Here is a 21,680-nt window from a genome sequence, read left to right on the forward strand (position 1 = left end):
ATCCGATGAAGTGAGCTGTAGCTCACGAAAGCTCATGCTCAAATAAATTTGTTAGTCTCTAAGGTGCCACAAGTACTCCTTTTCTTTTTGCGAATACAGACTAACACGGCTGTTACTCTGAAACCTACTATAGGCATGTATACAATGGATTTCTCCTTCTCAAGTGATAACTATATCTGTTCAGAAGTGCTGTAGGCCTTGCTTCTGCTCTAGTCAATAATACATTTTATTAGATTATTTTCTTGCATTACAGTAGTGCCTAGGGGTCTCAATCATAACAGGAGTTTGAGTCACACTAGGTACTGTACAAACACATAACTAGACAAGCCCTGCTCCAAAGATCTTACAGTATAACTACAAATGTACCTTTACAAAGCTATATTTCTAGGAGGAATATAGTCCAGGATTGCTTGGTTTTCATGTTATTTCAGCTCTGAATAATTCAACTACCATCACTCACAAAACGGAACATTCAGAACAGTGAATACACATCATTCTCTCGAAAGCACACATGCACATCTTCATTTGTGTAAGATACCCAGTAAAAGCTAAATATTTTCTTCAGCATTGGAGGGATTATCCAGTGCTCCTGTTTCCTCCCCCACCCTTTGGGGATGCAGCTCTAGCAGCAGGAGCAGGGTCCAGCTGGCCCTACATGCACCTGGCACCAGTGGAAACAGCAGGGGATCCTAACAGCCTTTAAAGGGTCTGGGGCTCTGCTGCTCCAGCCACTCTCCTGCCTCCCCCCAGTGGGACTTTTGGTCACTTTTCATTTTTCAGATAACTTCTTTCAATTTTTAAAAGGTCAAAGTGAGGCCGTGAGGATGTTTAGTCTATGGAAGAGAATAATGAGGGGGGATTTGATAGCTGCTTTCAACTTCCTGAAAGGGGGTTCCAAAGAGGATGGCTCTAGACCGTTCTCAGTGGTAGCAGATGGCAGAAGAAGGAGTGATGGTCCCAAGTTGCAGTGGGGGAGATTTAGGTTGGATATTAGGAAAAACTTTTTCACTAGGAGGGTGGTGAAACACTGGAATGCATTACCTAGGGAGGTGGTGGAATCTCCTTCCTTAGAAGTTTTTAAGGTCAGGCTTGACAAAGCCCTGGCTGGGATGATTTAATTGGGGATGGGTCCTGCTTTTGAGCAGGGGGTTGGACTAGATGACCTCCTAAGGTCCCTTCCAACCCTGATATTCTATGATTCTAAGTCAATAACCACCACTAGGAACAAGGCCACCATTGGGCTCTGTTCTCCTATAAGAAAGGAGTCCCGGGCCCCAGCCCTGCTCCTCCAGGCTACTCTGCCATCTGCTGGTGAGGAAGCCACATTTCAGCTCTTACTTTTTAGTCTTGTCTAAGTAAGTACTTGTCTCTTCCTCACTCTTCTCCACCTCCCTCCCAAATCAGGTAACGGCAACAGGGGTGTCATGACAACAGACAGATTATTTAAAGGAAACTGATGTATGATGCCACTGACACTTCCACTTACTGGGCTCAGCCCTTATTGTTGTCATTTATTACTATTTCCATTGCTGTTATGCCATAATGCTTCCAGAGCACCCACCACTATTCCAAGAACACATTGCTCCAGCTCTGCCCATTTTCAGGACTCAGCCAGGTTAGAGTTCCAAAAGATATTCAACAAACCTGCCTTTCCCATGACATCTGGGAAATCAGACTACCATTCCTCCACTTGGCACATCCCATGGCAACATCTACTACTTCTCCTATCCCAGTTTGAATTGGGAGGAGCTGTCCAAGGAAACAGAAGCAGAAATAAGAAATCAAATTCTAGACATCTGACCCCTAAATACTGCACAGGTCTATTACTGAGGCATGGGTCAGAAACAGACAACACAAAGTAGCATGAATTAAAATTGATGCTAACTATATATGACCTCATCAGTGATGCATTACATGAGAGAGCCTGAAGCATCGAGAGTGGCTGGATGACACTGCAAGCCATGTGGTAGGTCACCTTGTCCTCCCCAGGATACTTAGTATACCACAGACCTAGGCAGGTGGCCTGGCTTTCATCTTCTCTGCAAACATCAGTTGTAAGAGAGGTACCTCTGATAAGACAACTTTATTTGAATTCATTCATATGACAGTAGAAACCAGAACCAAAGCTATGTAAATTTTATGCTAATTTACCAACCGCCACAGACAAAGATTTGTAAAGGCGCTCCCTGACACCTTGTTGGCGGTGGTGAGATACCCCAGAATTGTCACACAGGGAAACTTCAGTACTTGTTGACAAGATTTAAAAACCTCAAAACAATCTCCTCACTTGCCTCCCTAGGACTTTCATAGGTCATCTTTGGTCCAACTCACACAGCCGGACATACATTGAACCTGATCTTTGGCCAAGATATCAAGTATGAGGATGTTACGACCCAGCCACAGTCTTGGGTGGGTAATCACCTCATTAAGACAGTGGTCAGAAACCTTCCAGCACTCAGGCAACAAGGAAAAAACAACAATCCCGCTTCCCCTATGAAGACTCATGGACTCCAATGAGTTACAAAGCCTGTTAAAGGACATCAGCACCCCACCTGGAGGATGAGGAGTGGAGGACCTGGTGGATCACTATCATTCTACAGTGGCCTCAGCCATTGACATGCTCTTCCCTTCCTTGCCTAGTACAATACTAAAGCTACAAACATAACTTATACATTTCTTGACTCCTAACTGATTCCATGATAAGGACCTGGGTAGAACAGGTCTCTCAGTCAGTTTAACTTTTGGCCTGTCTGTTTTGCTGGAACAGTGGAACCATGTCTCCTTCTCACTGGTCCTATCACACCCTGCTCAGTGTTCAAAGCTGGACAAACCAGAAGGAAAATTTTCAAGGTAGAGAAGTGGTGTATAGGACAGCCTGCTTCCAAGTCTTCACAGGCACCACAAACACACAGTGTGAGGTTCTATGCAGTTCAGCTGTAGTGGTCTGAGTTGCTTGTTCCTAGTGCTTTGTTGGTTAGTTGGCTTGTGGAATGTAGGAGTAAAAGGAAGTTTCTTATAGAGAGAGTCTTCCATTCTAAATCATGTTCTCTGGCTTTGTAAAACTAATTTCATAGCTTCCACCAGCTGTTTTTTCTTCACATGTTTAGCCATAACTGTGCTAGGTAAAAATCTTGCTTTCAGGCAGTGTCCCTTTAAGCCAGTCAACTTAAATCTGCCTGATTTGTTTTTTAACTGGTAAGTCTTGTGACAGTTAAGGCTACTATAATGCAAAATAAGTAGAGGGGGAAAGTCTCTCCATATCTTCAGTTTATCTTGTCTGACTGCACTCTGGACACAGTTCAAATTCTTCCCCAATTTGTTTGCATCTCACAGCAACAGAGGAGAGACAAATCCTTTTTAAGGAAAATTTATTTGTGAAGCCACAAAAAAAGATGGACAGATTTAGTATTGAAAACAATACTTTTGCAGACATGACTTAGAAGTATAGAAACATCATTTTGAAATTCTACGACAAACACTGTCTGGGCAATCTTAAAGGAAAACTCTCTCTTCTCTTTCCCCTCTCCTTCTTCCCCCCCCCCAAACCACTTCTTCCTGGAGTTTTTTAACTTTGCTTCTGCACTACTGTATGTCCTAGCCCCTTTCCAACTTCATATTTCCCCTCTGCCTTCCTCCTTTCTGATGGACCTTGCCTAGACAAAACGAGTGTGGCTTGATGAAGAGAAAGTGTGGTGGTTTTTTTTTCTTTTTCTGCAGCCGTAGGATGAGTCCATGTAGTTTTTCATATGCTAGCTCAACCAGTATTGTGGTAACATGCAGAGCAGTGTTACTGAGCTCCTGCTCTTGTGTATATTTAAAATAAACCTCAGGCAAAGATTCAGTAAGATAGAGCAAAAGTTATAAACCCATTGCAGTGTCACTAGTTTAAGGGGAAAAAAATAGTAGAATGTTAATAGAACGTTGCATGTTTCAAATACTTGTAGTTTTGTTTTAAAGTTAGGAAATTCAAAATTGCTGCAGCTTAAATCCAACAACCTTAACTCTCTCCTCATAATCTCATCCCCCATGCTCTTCCAGGCATAACTATAGACTATTATTCTTTCAGCCTCTTAATCACTGTACACTGTACCATAATTGACATAAGAATGCATGTCAGGTCCACTCCCAACACGTGTGCTGCTGACAGAACCAGAGAACAGCCTCCAGTTCACCCTCTTTTTGAGGAGTTTCACGCTGGGAATGGGGAAACCTGATGATCTGTTCCTGGCTCTGTCACAGCCGCACTGTGTGACCTTGGGCAAATTCAGATAAATTAGCTGGCTTCTAAAGCATGCTGAAATATTTAAGTAGGAGGTGCCACATGAATGCAAGATATCATTCTACATATGCAAACCAAACCGATCCAAATCCCATCTTGCTTTCTTAATAACATGCTTCCTTCACATCTGATCCTTTTTTATGGTTGCTTTAACCCTTTTCTGTTTGCAGTGATTGAGCTCCATTCAGCTGCAGGCACTTTAAAATTGGTTTATCCTTGTAATTGGCTTGCATGTGTTCTGCTCCGTAAGCCAGTGGATGTATCATAAGACTTATGTAGCCCCCAAGTGAAATGTCAAAGCATAGGGATGAGGGTTAAGATTTCCTGGCCAAATCAGTAAGTTATATAGGTTTGACATATGACATAGCTACAGGATTTGTCATAAGGACATACTTCCTTACCATCAATGTTTGTTGAACAAAGTAACAGGCATACAAGAGCAGAGGGTAAGATTGATTGGGCAAGATCCCCTGGGAGAATAACATGAGAGGGAAAGGAGTCCAGGAGAGCTGGCTGTATTTTAAAGAACCGTTATTGAGGTTACAGGGACAAACCATCCCGATGTGTAGAAAGAATAGTAAATATGGCAGGTGACCAGCTTGGCTTAACAGTGAAATCCTTGCTGATCTTAACCACAAAAAAGAGGCTTACAAGAAGTGGAAGATTGGACAAATGACCAGGGATGAGTATATAAATATTGCTCGGGCATGTAGGAATGAAATCAGGAAGGCTAAATCACCTGGAGTTGCAGCTAGTGAGGGATGTTAAGAGTAACAAGAAGGGTTTCTTCAGGTATGTTGACAATAAGAAGAAAGCCAAGGAAAGCGTGGGCCCCTTACTGACTGAGGGAGGCAACCTAGTGACAGAGGATGTGGAAAAAGCTAATGTACTCAATGCTTTCTTTGCCTCTGTCTTCACAAACAAGGTCAGCTCCCAGCCTACTGCACTGAGCAGCACAGCATGGGGAGGAGGTGGCCAGACCTCTGTGAAGGAAGAAGTGGTTCGGGACTATTTAGAAAAACTGGACGTGCACAAGTCCATGGGGCCGGATGCGTTGCATCCGAGAGCGCCAAAGGAATTGGCGGATGTGATTGCAGAGCCATTGGCCATTATCTTTGAAAATGATGGCGATCGGGGGAAGTCCTGGAAGATTGGAAAAAGGCTAATTTAGTGCCAATATTTAAAAAAGGGAAGAAGGAGGATCCTAGGAACTACAGGCCAGTCAGCCTCACCTCAGTCCCCGGAAAAATCGTGGAGCATGTCCTCAAGGAATCAATTCTGAAGCACTTAGTGGAGAGGAAAGTGATCAGAAACAGTCAGCATGGATTCACCAAGGGCAAGTCATGCCTGACTAATCTAATTGCCTCCTGTGATGAGATAACTGGTTCTGTGGATGAAGGGAAAGCAGTGGACATGTTATTCCTCGACTTTAGCAAAGCTTTTAATACTGTCTCCCACAGTATTCTTGCCAGCAAGTTAAAGTATGGATTGAATGAATGGACTATAAGGTGGATAGAAAGCTGGCTAGATTGTCGGGCTCAACGGGGAATGATCAACGGCTTGATGTCTAGCTGGCAACCGGTATCAAGCAGAGTGCCTCAAGGGTCGGTCCTGGGGCCAGTTTTGTTCAACATCTTTATTAATGATTTGGATGATGGGATTAATTGCACCCTCAGCAGGTTCACAGATGACACTAAGATGGGGGAGAGGTAGATACGCTGGAGGGTAGGGATAAGGTCAAGAGTGACCTAGAGAAATTGGAGGATTGGGCCAAAAGAAATATGATGAGGTTCAACAAGGACAAGTGCAGAGTCCTGCACTTAGGACGGAAGAATCCAATGCACCGCTACAGACTAGGGACTGAATGGTTAGGCAGCAGTTCTGCAGAGAAGGACCTAAGGGTGACAGTGGACGAGAAGCTGGATATGAGTCAACCGTGTGCGTTGCCAAGAAGGCCAATGGCATTTTGGGATGTATAAGTAGGGGCATTGCCAGCAGATCGAGGGACGTAATCGTTCCCCTTTATTCGACATTGGTGAGGCCTCATCTGGAGTACTGTGTCCAGTTTTGGGCCCCACACTACAAGAAGGATGTGGATAAATTGGAGAGAGTCCAGCGAAGGGCAACAAAAATGATTAGGGGTCTGGAACACATGACTTATGAGGAGAGGCTGAGGGAACTGGGATTGTTTAGTCTGCAGAAGAGAAGAATGAGGGGGGATTTGATAGCTGCTTTTAACTACCTGAAAGGTGGATCCAAAGAGGATGGATCTAGACTATTCTCAGTGATAGCAGGTGACAAGACAAGGAGTAATGGTCTCAAGTTGCAGTGGGGGAGATTTAGGTTGGATATTAGGAAAAACTTTTTCACTAGGAGGGTGGTGAAACACTGGAATGCGTTGCCTAGGGAGGTGGTGGAATCCCCTTCCTTTAAGGTCAGGCTTGACAAAGCCCTGGCTGGGATGAGTTTTTTTCAATTTAAAGATCACTTTTTTAAAAAAACCCTGATTCTTGTAAAACATGTTTTAACTGAATGGGTTCTTCAGAAACCATGAAAACAAATGACAGGTTTCAGAGTAACAGCCATGTTAGTCTGTATTCTCAAAAGGAAAAGGAGTACTTGTGGCACCTTAGAGGCTAACCAATTTATTTGAGCATGAAGTGAGCTGTAGCTCACGAAAGCTTATGCTCAAATAAATTGGTTACTCTCTAAGGTGCCACAAGTACTCCTTTCCTTTCATGAAAACAAAAGTTCAGTCCTATGACCTTTGCTGTTGACTATATAGACACCTGTGGATTAACTTTAACATTCTTTTTAAAGCTTACTGATGTGGAACTCTTGCAGAATTTTGAGCACATAGGGAAAGGAGCCTCATGACCACTTCAAAAAGGAGAGGCTGGTGTGGTTTGGTAGCTCGCAAAGCAATGAATACCACTTGTGATGGGCCTTTACGATTACATGGGAGTAGATGTGTGTCAGACTTTCCAGTAGTCGTCTGTTACCGCTGAGCTGTAGAGAACCAGTAGGTCATGTTATTCAAAGCAAATTCACACAGAATATTAACCAACCAGGTTTCTTCTGCTTTGCTAGAACTGGTGACTGGTATTTTCAGGCTTTATTATTAGGTGGCTTACAGCCTAAACTTGAGACTGCACTGACTTTCACCTTCTTGTAACCCCACTGGCCCACGCGTTGACATGGCAGTGTCTATCCGAGGGGTTAGGTTGGTATAACTACATTGCTCAGGGTTGTGGGTTTTTCACATCCCTGAGTGGCATAGATAAACTGATATAAATTTGTAGTGTAGACCTGACCTATAAAAAGTGCACTGTCTTCCTACTTCACTCAGGATTAGTGATTTTCTGTCAATGCATGTTACTTGCTGTATGAAAATCTTGAAACATGGAATGATTTTAATAGACTGATAAGTTAAGTCTTGGCTTAGGATGTCAGTTTCAAATGTAACTTGAAATTGGGTGTGCATGGGTTTTTTTAAAAATCTGTATAAAATCTACCTTAGAAATCTGAGTTAAATAACCTTTTTAGAAAAAAATCATTGATTTTTATCCACACTAGGTGAGACTGACACAATTTTGTAAAAGCATTTTTGATTTCAATGAAACTGCATTTTTGATGGAAAACTATTCTGTTTTTCCAACCAGCTGTAGTCTTTTCTTTTCCTGCCCCCATGTTACCTGAGGGTTAAGTCAATTTCTTCAGGGTGTGTTGTGCGTGTGTGTGTGTTTTTTTTTTTTTTTTTTTTTTTAACTACCACTTCACTTTTTTACTTAGTTTTGCTCTGGCGTTGTCTAACTCCTTTCCCTTCCTCCATTTCTTGTAATTTTTACATTATAACTTCTGTTCTTTGCTGTTTTTGTTTGGAGCTCTTTCTCTACCTCAGTGATACCTAATTTGTGAAATGTACCTGCACATATGGGGCTAAAGATTAGGTTGGTTACAGGAAAGGGGAAATGCCTATTGAGTAGACATTGAATTCCTTTTACCCATCTTCCATTGGTTTGCTAATGATACCAACTTTTCTTACCTGGTATTGAGTAGTAACTAAGAGGTGATCCACTGTAAGGTTTGGAGGAAAGAAAACAGGTCATGTTTGGAAAGTTGTCTAGCACAGAATCCTTTTTGAATTTGCAGATAGTTCTGATGCCTCTACACCAACTTATAACCTTTTTCCCAAGCAGCAGCAGGGTGAAATTAAGAAAACTGGTCAACTTCCCTTGCTGCTGTGCAGACCCTTTGGGCAACGGTGAAATCGACACACTGCTTACCAAGTTTCTTTGTGTTGCTGTCTCTCCATAAAGCGAGAACTCTGGGCCTGTCTACATAGCGAGTTAGTACACTGCAAGGTAGATGTAAATCTACAATGCTTCTCAATGCCATGTCCAAACAGGCTGCGTGGATCCTCCTGTGGTGCACTGAAAATTCTCTACTAAACTTTGACCTGCTGTTTTTAAAAAAACAAACAAAAACAAGTAATGCAACCAGGCACTGGAGATCTTCATAGACAAAGATAACTCAAAAACCAGCCTGAGAGTGGGACAGAGTAGCTCCTCTTTTCCTTTCTTCCTGGTCCTAGTAGTCAGCCTTCAGTGTGGAACAAGAGAGAATCTTTGTGTTCTAGCTGTTTGGGGAATGATGGCTTCAAATGATCAAAACTCCTGCCAGCTAGAGATTGGTACAGAAGATGAGGCCCTGAAGCAGAGTCCATGGATTGCACCCTGATAAAATCCCAGTAGCTGGACCAGGTTGCTGGGCTTCTTGTGGCATTGACCCTGAATTTCATTGGTAGAGCTGGCAGCTGTCTGATAAATGTCTCAAACCACACTGGAATTGTAAAAATGTAGAAACCGGAAAGGGGATAGGTGTGGGGAAGAGCTAATAGGTCATACAAGTGGTCTAATACCACTGTGATCATGCATTAGAAATATCTGTGACAGATCAATCTTTGAGTGCTGGCCATTCTTCTGAATGTTTGTTCTAGTGCTTTGCCCAGTCTAAATTTAAAAGCTCCAAATAAAGATGGTGCCTCCATTTTTCCTGGGAGATGGTGCCACAAACTAACATCTCTGGGGAATTTTTTTCTCATTCTGCTTACGTTGTCACAGAATCCTAGAATATCAGGGTTGGAAGGGACCTCAGGAGGTCATCTAGTCCAATCTCCTGCTCAAAGCAGGACCAACACCAACTAAATCATCCCAGCCAGGACTTTGTCAAGCCGGGCCTTAAAAAACCTCTAAGGATGGAGATTCTACCACCTCCCTAGGTAACCCATTCCAGTGCTTCACCACCCTCCTAGTGAAATAGTGTTTCCTAATATCACTTAGACCACCACACTGCAACTTGAGGCCATTGCTTCTTGTTCTGTCATCTGCCACCACTGAGAACAGCCAAGCTCCATGCTCTTTGGCACCCCCGTTCAGGTAGTTGAAGGCTGCTATCAAATCCCCCCTCACTCATCTCTTCTGCAGACTAAATAATCCCTGTTCCCTCGGCCTCTCCTCATAAATCATGTGCCCCAGCCCCCTAATAATTTTTGTTGCCTTCCACTGGACTCTCTTCAATTTGACCACATCCCTTCTATAGTGTGGGGGACCAAAACTGGATGCAATACTCCAGGTGTGGCCTCAGCAGTGCCAAATAGAGGGGAATAATCACTTCTCTCAATCTGCTGGCAGTGCTCCTACTAATACAGCCCAATATGCTGTTGGCCTTCTTGGCAACAAGGGCACACTGACTCATATCCAGCTTCTTGTCCACTGTAATCCCTAGGTCCTCTTCTGCAGAACTGCTGCTTAGCCAGTTGGTCCCTAGCCTGTAGCTGTGCATGGGATTCTTCCATCGTAAGTGCAGGACTGTGCACTTGTCCTTGTTGAACCTCATCATATTTCTTTTGGTCCAATCCTCCAGTTTGTCTAGGTCACTCTGGACCTTATCCCTATCCTTCAGCATATCTACCTCTCCCCCATCTTAGTGTCATCTGTGAACTTGCTGAGGGTGCAATTAATCCCATCATCCAGATCATTAATAAAGATGTTGAACAAAACTGGCCCCAGGACCGACCCTTGAGGCACTCTGCTTGATACCGGTTGCCAACTAGACATCAAGCCGTTGATCATTCCCCGTTGAACCCGACAATCTAGCCAACTTTCTATCCATCTTATAGTCCATTCAATCCATAGTTTAACTTGCTGGCAAGAATACTGTGGGAGACAGCATTAAAAGCTTTGCTAAAGTCAAGATATATCACATCCACAGCTTTCCCCATATTCACAGATCCAGTTATCTCATCATAGAAGGCAATCAGGTTGGTCAGGCATGACTTGCTGTTGGTGAATCCATGTTGACAGTTCCTGATAACCTTCCTCTCCTCCAGGTTCTTCAGAATTGATTCCTTGAGGACCTGCTTCATGATTTTGCTGGGGACTGAAGTGAAGCTGACCAGTCTGTAGTTTCTCGGGTTCTCTTTCTTTCCTTTTTTAAAATATGGGCACTATATTTGCCTTTTTCCAATTGTCCGGGACCTCCCTCGATCGCCACGAATTTTCAAAGATAATGGCCAGTGGCTCTGCAATTACATCAGCCAACTCCCTCAACACCCTTGGATGCATTAGATCTGGACCCATGGACTTGTGCATGTTCAGCTTTTCTAAATAGTCCTTAAACTGTTCTTTCACCACTGAGGGCTGCTCACCACCTCCCCATATTGTGTTGCCCAGTGCAGCAGTCTGGGAGCTGACCTTGTCTGTGAAGACTGAGGCAAAAAAAGCATTGACTACTTCAGCTTTTTCCACATCTGTCACTATGTTGCCTTCCTCGTTTAGTAAAGGTCCCACACTTTTCCTGACCACCTTCTTGTTGCTAACATACCTGTAGAAACCCTTCTTGTTGTTCTTCACATCCCTTACTAGCTGCAACTCCAGTTTTGCCTTGGCCTTCCTGATTATGCCCTTGCATGCTCTAGCAATATTTTTATACTCCTCCCTAGTTATTTGTCCAAATTTCCACTTCTTATAAGCTTCCTTTTTTGAGTTTAAGCTCACCGAAGAGTTCACTGTTAAGCGAAGCTGGTCGCCTGCTATATTTACTATTCTTTCTGCACATCAGGATGGTTTGTTCCTGCACCCTCAATAAGGCTTCTTTGAAATACAGCCAGCTGTCCTGGACTCCATGCCCCCTCATATTAGTCTCCCTGGGGATCCTACCCATTAGTTCCCTAAAGGAGTTTAAGTCTGCTTTTCTGGAGTTCAGGGTCTGTATTTTGTTACTCTCCTTTCCTTTCTTCCTCTTGTGAGGATCCTGAACTCAACCACGTCATGGTCACTGCTGCCTAGGTTGCCACCCACTTCCTCTACCAGTTGTCTGCTTAATTTTACTTCATGTTTTCATAGTGTCACTCCATTGTACTTGCAGTGAATGGAGAGCAATTTAGCTATTTACATACTTTAAAAATGAGTGTGAAACTTTGTGCCTCCTTCAGTTGTTCTTTTGGTCTAGACATACATATTAGTACTCAGTCTTTCCTTCAGAAGCATCTCTCTCAAGCCCCTGTAATTTTTCTGGCTCACATCTGAATTCTCTGTCAACACCTCCATAGTATTGAGTGGCCAGATTTTTAAAGGATTATTCACAAGAGCTCTGTAGAGGTGGGTATCTATTATCACAAGGACAGCTGCTGAGTTGGAAGCATTTTCAGTCAGTGGTAAAGTGGCTAAATTTCTTCCTGTGTATGGTGTTTTTGTTTTTTCCCTGGGACCATACACAAGTAACATGAAGGAATTCTTATACTACATCATATACAAACTTCAGAATTGGGATTCCAGTGTTATGGAGATTGTGGCATTCTTTGGTTAGATCTGATATTTCATGGATGGGTTTTTGGGTTTGAGTAAATGGTTGCAAATATGTATTAACTGACAGGCTATTTTCTTGTTTTTCTTTCAGTTATACATGGGAAGCAATTGATATAGATAAACATGTGCGTTATAAAATAAATCCCTGTGGTGGCATTGAAGACTGTAGTGGATCAAGTGCAGTCTGTGCATATGACCTGAATAAAAAGGTCTATCTGTCAGTAGGTAAGTTAATGTTTTGTTTCTTATGATGTCAACATTCCAAAATATAGAGAACTTCTGGCATGTTTACTGTAGCTTCTCTCCAGGTTTTCTAATGTATGTTAGCCATAACAATATTTCTTAAATTACAGAATAAAATTTTAATCTAAGATTTCTACTACTGCATACTAAATCCTTTTTCTTATGCTGGTTAACTTTTACCCAGTTTACAAGAGTTTATAGCAGCTATTCATAGCTTCCAAGGTCAGAAAGGATCAGTCATCATCTAGTCTGACTTCCTGTATGATACAGGTCCTAGAACTTTTCTAAAATTCTTTTTGAACTAGAGCATATCTAATAATTTTTTAAAATAAAATTCTCCTCTAAACAGGAAGAGCAACAGTATGTATTTCACTGTAATTCTATTAGTATATCTACTTCTAGCACAATGTACACTGCATACGTGCGTGTTGGTTGAAGTATGGTTTTTATGTAGATAACCAATGCTTGGATTAGATCTATCAACAATACCTCACTGGAGAAATGTCCCTCATTATAGACCCATAGTTACCCATGTCCCATGCAAACATGGTGTCTCCTCACTACTTCTGTTGCTGAAAATTATTTACTGTGAAGAAGTAATCCCACAGAATTTTAAGCTTCTTGGATGAGTATTTTTGTGACCCTCCTCTTATTTGGTTATTTGTTTCACATTGGGTAGTGAAGGTGACTCTGGAGATCACGTGATTCGATTATTTTTCACTTACGTTTGTCATCACTGTGCATTTGATTTGATCTTGGGGAAACTGACAAATCTGTTTGGTTCAGTGCGTTTGTCCCTTTTAAAAATTGTTGAGGGTGACCAGAAGGCTGGATGGATGGTGGTTTTGATTCCACATGGCTAATACTCTTATTCCTCTTTCACTGTGTGGCTTAAGATAGTTGTCAAAGGCATGCAATAAAAGACCGAGGATGTGCAATGTGGTTGAGTAAAGGAACTTGAACTTTTGAATTTCCTGACAACTTGTGACTTTTTAAGTGTGTTAACTTGTTAACTTGACACTTTTTCTTTTTTTTAACAAATCATATTAGAGGCAAAATGAGATGGTGCCAATAAGTGTTTAGAAACAAAATACAGATTTTGTTTCATTGGTTGTCTGAACCCCACTCCTAGGTGGGTTAAACAGGGCTTAAGTAAAAGTTTGATTCACCAAGGTGCTTAAGCCATGTGCCCAACTTTAAGTAGCAGAAAGTTTAAGGGTTGTGTGGCAGCTCCTGTCCCACAGGGCTGGTTGGGCTCCCTGCTCCAGGCCCTGTAACTTCTGGGGTCCCAGCGCCACTCAGGTTTGGCCCAGCTGTCTTGATGACGGGAGTCTGGGTAGGTCGAATTTGAGTGAATGGCACTGCAACCTCATGAGCCAGGTCACAATTCCACTCCCACAATTTTGATCCAGTCAGGGGACGGGGCCAAACCTGACAGATGCTGCAATCCCAGAGGTTGCAATGTCCCGAGCAGAGAGCCAAGCCCAGCGAGACCCACAAAAGAGGAGCTGCCACTGTGAGGTGAGTGCCTGGCAGGATCCAACCAAAACAACCTCAGGGCAGGGTTGTAACCAGGGCAGGGCGAGCAGGGTAGCTGCCCAGGGTGCAAAGTTGTGAGGGTGGCTTGGGGTGGCAGGGCTCAAGGGAGGGAGTGCCACCTCCACCTCCTGATTCACTTCAGCAGGCTATCCAGCCTGTCTGAGCTGGGGGAGTGCAACCAAAAAATCAGGGGGAGGCCCGTGACCCCATGAAAGCTTCTTACTGCATGTGTGAGTAGGCTTTTTTCAAGCACTGAATAAAAATGTGGTTTTATTATGAAGAAAATCAAGCATTCTCAACACAGCTTGACCAAGTTTTCAAGTGCTCTCCAGCACATCTGTAACATTGCAGAGTTGTGTAGAAATTGCACATCTTAAACAGAACTTGTATGTTGTCTTGACGAAAAGGGTGTTGCCATGCCTGCCTCATTGTGTAGCACATACTGACTCATCCAGAGCTGGCATTCTTTGTGAGAATTCAGACTGTATATGCAATATGTCAGCTGAGGAAACTACAGCAGTAGTAATAGAAATGGTTGTAAAAGTAGAGTTACTTCTAAACTGGAGTGACACTTATACCATGCATCCCCTGTGTATCCTGTCATTTTATTTTTGTTTGCTTTCCTCTCATGCCAATGTTAATTGTGCATTGTAACCTTGCCTTCAGTGGGTTACAGATAATTAATTGAATGCTCCTGTACATTGCTCCTCACCACAGCCTGTGGGTTCTCTGAATAGCTGTTAGGGTGTTAATGTCCTAAAATGTGTCCCTGTAGCTAAATTAGCATAAACTTTTAGCTCCTCTTGTAATAGAGGCCCTAGAGTAGAGTGAATGTAATGTGTTAGTGGGTAAGTTTCCATTGTGATTCACACCCATTTCGTTTCCATCTGTAAGGTTTGTAACCAACGTAGGTTTCCTCTTCATAGTTGTCAGTAGGCTGTACAGCTCACCATGATAGAGCTTGCTGATCTCTGCATCACAAATTCCACCCATCCCAGCTTATCTGCAGGCCTGGACAAAAGGGCAGAGTTTCAGCTAGCCTGGTGGTAATGCCTTCCTGCTGGCACTAGGATTTCGGGGGGGGGGGGGGGGGGTTGGGAGAGAGCATTGGCAGTGGGCACGGTCTCAAATTCTGATGCCTGGTGTTCCTGCAGTGTCGGTGTTCCCTTTATCAATGTTAACCCTCTCTTCTCTTTCCCCATCTTGTCCAAGTCTTCTGCAAATATTCAGAAGGTTCCTTTTGCTCCCAAAACACATTCCTTTTTGGGTGTGCTCACTTAGCTCTGTTGCTTGCTAACAAATAGGTCTGGAGTAGGGGAAATGTGTTATGGGAAACCTAGCTAACTTGAACCACAACCAAGTAGCCTGTTTTTAAAGGTGTCAGACTACATCTATATGAGATGGAAAATCATTGACTGGCATGCATTCAAACATGACTTGTTTTCCTAGTTGCGCCAGGGCCTGGAAGCAAAGGGAAGTAAAAAGGGAGGAGTAAGTATCATGCTGGCATTTAAAGAGCACTTGCTCCAGTGTGACAAAATTGTGCCAGGCAGGCTGTGTTTCCTAGCTGTACAAAATTAGTGTGTGGAGGGGAGCAGGAGGATATGCAGTCAGTGTAGTAATGTGGATTTTAGTGTAACATTTTATTCTTTTCTTAAAATTAATAGAAATATTAAAATAGGTCTACAGGGGAACATTCGTGTGGACTGAAAATGGGCACCAAGATAATTGAGGAGTAATGATAAACAACTGTGTAGACAGCTAGTGAAGAGGTGTCTAGTGGGCTGTGGTGTGGAGCTGTGTTGGGTCAGGTCTTAATATCATCGTTAATCTGGAAGAGGGGAGCGAACAGCATAGTGAATAAATGTTTAATACTGGGCTGAGTTGCAAACAGTACTTTGGTTGGAGAAATAATACAAAAACACTTAGATTAGAAACATCGACAGAAAATAACAAAATGAGATGCAGCTTGAGGGAGGAAAATTCATCTTAATAGACTCTGTGAGGAAAATAATCCAAGATGCCCACACTCAGTAAATAGGAGAAACTCTGGAGGCTGTAAGACAGAAAGACCTTGAGGTGGACAACCAGTTAACTAGGATTGCAGTGTGACATGTATGCATTGGCCCTTTTTGCAGCCACTGGGGAGCGGCCTTTCTGTGTGGGTGTGGTGCATCACGTTCAGTTCTGAGCATGGCATTGCCATGCTCCCATACATTGGAGGGCGGTTTAAGGACTGCAAACATGGTCATGGGGGGCAGAGATTGATATGGGGAATGAGCCAAGCTCTCTCAAAAGCAGCTGCTTAGGGGGAGGAGAAATGTAAATCTTAAAATATTTGAGAGGTGCAAACCTCCAAAGGAGGAGAGGAATTATTTATTATGGTACGGAAACATAACTTGAGGTGTTAAGGTAAAAATAAGAGGGTGAGTTTAGACTTAATATCAGGAAGTAGCTCCTGATAGTGAGAGAGAAGACTCTGGAATAGTCTCCCAAGAGGTATGATGGAAGCTGTCACATGAGGTGCTTTAAAAGTAGCATCTTAAGCAAGGCTGCATGGATAGATTGATTCTCTTTTCCGCCTCCCCTTATGGCCTGTCCCCATGCACATTCATTGTAGGCACTTGAGCCCAGATCTTCAAAGGTATTCAAGTGCCTGACTCCCAAATACCTGTGAGGATCTGGGCCTTGGCTGGTAGTGGGGTGTTAAGTTATACTGATGTAGTGCCTAGAGGTCTCAGGTAGGCCAGGGCTCCCTTGTGCTATACACTCGTACATACAGAGTAAATAAGTCTCTTCACCAAAGAGCCTACGGTCTAAAACGCAAACAAGGGGATGGTGACAGAGAGAAGGGAGGATGGGTAACAAAGAAGATGGTTTAGCACTGACTAGCTGTAAGTACAGTTCTTAGCCAAAAGGTTGTAGCTATATAACAAAACGCTCCTAATCAAAATGTGTACTGCCTTTAAACAGACTGAATACACCGCAGCAGTATTGCGTTAATAAATACTACTCACAATTGCTATAGCTGGAAAAACAAGAGGATGAATTTTAATTTGAAAAGCATGAGGGTAAAACTTTCAGAAATGCCTAAGTCACTCTTGAAAAAAGATTTAAGTTTTGTAAGTCACTTAAGCACTTCTGAAAATTTTTACCCTGGGTCTGTCTTAATGACTTAATTTATTATTCTTTGTTTTAAAGTTGCCTTTAAATGGATTTGTATGTTGTCTTGTGTAGTACTTAAGCTTAACAACAACATAGGATATTCTTGATGTACCAAGTAGTGTTTTTTTATAAAGTACTGTATTATTGCAGCTTTTATCTCTTCATTTAGGTGACTCCTCTTTGAAAAGAAGTTCTCAATCACTTCTTGAGTTCAACACGACAACGCCCTGTTCGCAGCAAGGCGCTCAACATGTTGTTCAAAGCAACATTAACTTCCTTTGTGGGAAGACTCTGGTGAGTCTGTCATTTGTTTCCTTATGTCCTTTGTGCAAGTAACTTCAGGTCACTGGAAGAGCTCGGTGTAAACTCAAAAGCTTGTGTCGCTCATCACAGAAGTTGGTCCAGTAAAAGATATTACCTCACCCACCTAGTCTCTTTAACTCCCATTTAGTCAGCATAGCTTGTGGTTTTTCTAAACTTCCTTTCTTTTTGGAAAAATCTGAAATGATACCTCAGTTTGTGATGCTACAGTTGTGATTACACCAGTTCTTGGAAACTCCCATGACAGCCCATGCTCTCCAAGAATGTGTATTGATCTCAGATTGTGGCACAGGCAAGCCATGCATGATGATATTAAACGAACAGCTATCTTGATTCATTGTGTTTTGCTAGGTCTAGTCAATGACTCTTTTCTGGTTCTTTAATGCTTTCAAATGGATTTCAGTATAGTATTTTCACAAACTATGTAATAGAATAAATTAAAGTCAGCAGCGTACAGAGCACCTGAAAGCTCTTATTTAAGTGTCAGCTTGAGTAAACTGCGGACTTAAAATAGATGAAATAGAACAGTATCAAAGAATATGACCAAATTCCATTCTTACAAGCTAATATATGGCTTTCGAACCAGTGTTTAGGTTTGTAAAGTCCTTTTATTTTAATGTAGTGTCTTCTGATAATTGCTGGAAATCAGAAATAAATATTGCATTGGTCAGAAAAGAAACTCGGACCTCTGACTAATCCCTCTTTGGGACAGCTTCATGCAAGTTTTTAAAACTTTAGTACAGATGTAAAATTCTAGTTTAAAAGGTTTTATTTTCTGATACTTGATGTCTCCAGACTCACACCTCCCAAACTCTTACTAGCTGAAGCGATCAGAGCTTGGAGTCACTTATACTAGGACCCAAACACTTCAAGAAGTGATGCTGTTGGCAATGATAACTTTATTACACACCTTTTTGGAAAGCAGGGTAACTTAGACCGTTATGTGAAGTGTCAGTACATCAAAGTTTTTTTTAAAAGTTTCACACTCCACATGTGACAAATTGAAGAGAGAGGGTGGAGGCGGAAGCTCAGAGATCCTTTTGCCCTTTCTACATTAGTTTTCCAGTGACAAGAAAATTGTCTCTTATTGGTAAACTGTAAGAGCCAGTGTGGCCAGGGTGTGACTTTGCTAGAGCTAGTTAAAGATTTCACATGATTAGGACACCGCAAACTCTTTATCTTTAACAAAATGATCTCCTGTTGATATTGGCTGGCACAACTTTTTTAAAAAATAGCTTCTTGACAAGGATGTGTGTATGTACTAGTGTGGTGGGGACTATGTACTAGTGTAGACAGGCCATAGAGATCTTTTACCACCTCCTTTCCATCCTTCATCTGGAAATGGAAAGCTTGCTCTGCCTGGGATATTCATAGGTAAATAAACTTAGTTTCCATGGCTGTCCAGCCCTGTCCATGTTAAGCACTCCTTAAAGTACTAGACTGACTTAACAATAAGCTATGGTTATTGCATTATTAAACTGATGGTGTGATTGGGCATGAAAAGCTTGAACCAGGCCTATCACTAGTTTTTCCTTTCCAGAAGAGATCCCTTGCTGGTGTATGGTTCGAGAGAAGGTTAGTTTCTCTGGCCTTAATTGGTAATTGGTTGTGGGATAAATGGCAGGCAAAAAATACCTACCTATGGATGCTAAGGTAGGGAGACATGCATTGTCTTGCTAAAACATAAATCATGGCAACCAGAGACCTGCTTTTCACAATTGCTGAGCACCTGATGTCCCTACTGACTTCAGCTGAAGTTGTGGGCACTCAGCCTTTCTGAAAATAAAGTCCCTAATTTTGGCCTGTAAAATGTAGCGCAAATTGTACACCTTGGAAATGAGGGGTTACTTTTGAGGGCTCACGTACTCAGTGTGGTATACGTCATATATGAATGGACAGCTAGGACTTTCCTGTGTTTTTTGGCAGTATGCCTCTGCCTGTGCTTTCTAACAGCTTTCCTAAGTAATGACTAAACTTGCCATTAATTTACTGGGTCATGTCATCGTTTGAGTACTATCCATGCCATTCTTATTGTCAAGAAATAATTTGGATGATTGCCTCTTTTTTAAAAAAAAAAAAAAAAAACCAACAAAAAACTTCTGTTTTGTTGGTACTGACTTCTTAACCTCTTTTTTTTATTTTTGATTTCTTATTTTATAGTTATAAACTGAAAGCTAACTATTGATTTCATGATCTTTTTAAAATAGGGATCCCCAGAACTTGTTACTGCAACTGAGTGTGTGCATTATTTCGAATGGAGGACTTTTATTGCTTGCAAGAAAGACTCATTTAAAGCCAAGAAAGAGGTAATGTTCCTAGCTCATGCAATGCATAAGGTGACTTCACCAATTTTGCAGTCTTCAGTTAGAAGAATGGAATAGTCGGTCAAATAATACTCTTGGTTTTTTACAGCATACATTCAGTTAGAAATCCCATTGTTCAGTCTTAATATATAGCAACTTTGGCAGAAATAGCAATTAAAACTTCACAAAAGCTTTGTCAACTTTTTTGAAATGAAAATCCACCTTTTAAAAATTATGAATATCCTGTTAGAACAAATTCTTTAATAGCTTTAGTTAACAAAGATGAGAATTTTAAGGAACTCTCCAGTACTTGTGCCTGTGACTTTTGCTTTCTGCACGGTAAAATGAGAGTGAAGGGTTTTCACTTTTGCTTGTGCAATAGCCAACATTGTGAACATTTTGCCTTTAGTGGGGAGCCTGGTGTTTTTAATGGAATTATTTTGAGTTCTGGGCAAACCTTTCCACTGCTAGATTTTATAAAAATCAGTTTTCTTTGGAAAAAGTATTTCGTGTCCTATGATGTCTCTAACTAGTGTGGTATGGACTTTACGTGGAATTAACTAACATGTTTAACTTTCTAGGTACCATGCTACGTTTTTGATGATTTGAAGAAACATGACTTGAATCCACTGATCAAGACTTCAGGAGGCTACTTGGTGGATGACTCAGATGACGATTCCTTGTATATAAACGTCTGTAGAGACATAGGTCTGAACCTCTGTGTACAGTATATGTGTCTAAGTTGTATGAGTTATGGCAGTACTTACTAATGCCTCTTGTAAAGACTATCTGGTTTTATTTCCTGTTAAACCCTGCTTTTAGGAGTTTATAACTCTCTATTGTTTTAATCCATCTTTGATTTGAAATGTGGCTTTGAAGGCAGCTTCCCTAGAGCAGTCTTCCAGAACTGTTGAGCTATTTGAAGAACAGTGTCCTTTTGGATGGCAAAGGGGTTGTCTTAAAATAGTACAATCCAATCTGAGGCTTCTCTGCTGAGACTGGCAACAAAGGTAACAGTTATGGTTGCTCTCTTGTTGCTGTCATCTGTCCATTGGCTTCATGTTTCTTAGGCCAGAGCGATAGCTAGCGATAATAGCTCAATGTGGGCTCCAATTCAGCCAAGCACTTGCTTATGATTTAGTTGGGGATTGGCCCTGCTTTGAGCAGGGGGTTGGACTAGATGACCTCCTGAGGTCCCTTCCAATCCTGATAATCTATGATTCTACACTTAACTTTAAGCATGAGTAGTCCTATTGAAATAATGTGCCTAAAGCACAGGTGGGCAAACTACAGCCCATGGGCTGGATCTGGCCCCTCAAGGCTTTAGATCTGCGCACAGGATTGCCTTCCTTGTGGCACTGCGGGCTCTGCGCTGCTCCCAGAAGCGGCCGGCACCACGTCCCTGAGGGGGAAGCAGAGTGCTCCGCGTGCTGACCTCACCTGCAGGGACCGTCCCCTGCAGTTCCCATTGGTCAGGAACAGGAAACCATGGCCAATGGGAGGTTCGGGGGAGGTACCCACAGGCGAGGGCAGCATGTTGAGGCATGGGAGGCACTGGTGTGCGCCGCTGCCACCCTGGAGCTGCTCCAGGTAAGTGGCGCCAGGCCGGAGCCCACGCCCCTCCTGAGCCCCAGCCGTACCCTGCACCCCAGCCCCCTGCCCTGAGCCCCAGCTGCACCACGCACTCCCTCCCCCCCCCCCAACCCTGTGCCCCAGCTCTACATTCATGGCCCTGTGTGCAATTTCCCCATGCAGATGTGGCCCTTGGGCCAAAAAGTTTGCCCACCCCGTTATAAAGTTTAAATATTTAAATGATTTGCTGGTTTGATACTTATTTTGTCCAATAGTGGGGAGAATGGAGACAATATAAGCAGTTCTAACAGCAGAGAAATTTCTTCACAGGCTGAATTTCATACATATTAGATAACTTTAACAAATTTAGTTTTTCTACATTGCATTGCT

General features: G+C 42.4%; 1 protein-coding gene across 1 annotated transcript in view; it reads left to right on the forward strand.

Moving 5' to 3' along the window:
- IGF2R (insulin like growth factor 2 receptor) overlaps positions 1–21,680 on the forward strand; it is an 89,642-nt gene that overhangs the window by 3,680 nt on the left and 64,282 nt on the right. Inside the window, exons 2-5 of the mRNA XM_084624409.1 lie at positions 12,239–12,372; positions 17,264–17,388; positions 19,623–19,721; positions 20,300–20,426. Coding sequence (XP_084480535.1) covers positions 12,239–12,372; positions 17,264–17,388; positions 19,623–19,721; positions 20,300–20,426 — 485 coding nt within the window. The remainder of the gene's footprint in view (positions 1–12,238; positions 12,373–17,263; positions 17,389–19,622; positions 19,722–20,299; positions 20,427–21,680) is intronic.

This window comes from Lepidochelys olivacea (assembly GCF_965140295.1).
Source record: "Lepidochelys olivacea isolate rLepOli2 genome assembly, chromosome: 3".
NCBI lineage: Eukaryota > Metazoa > Chordata > Testudines > Cheloniidae > Lepidochelys > Lepidochelys olivacea.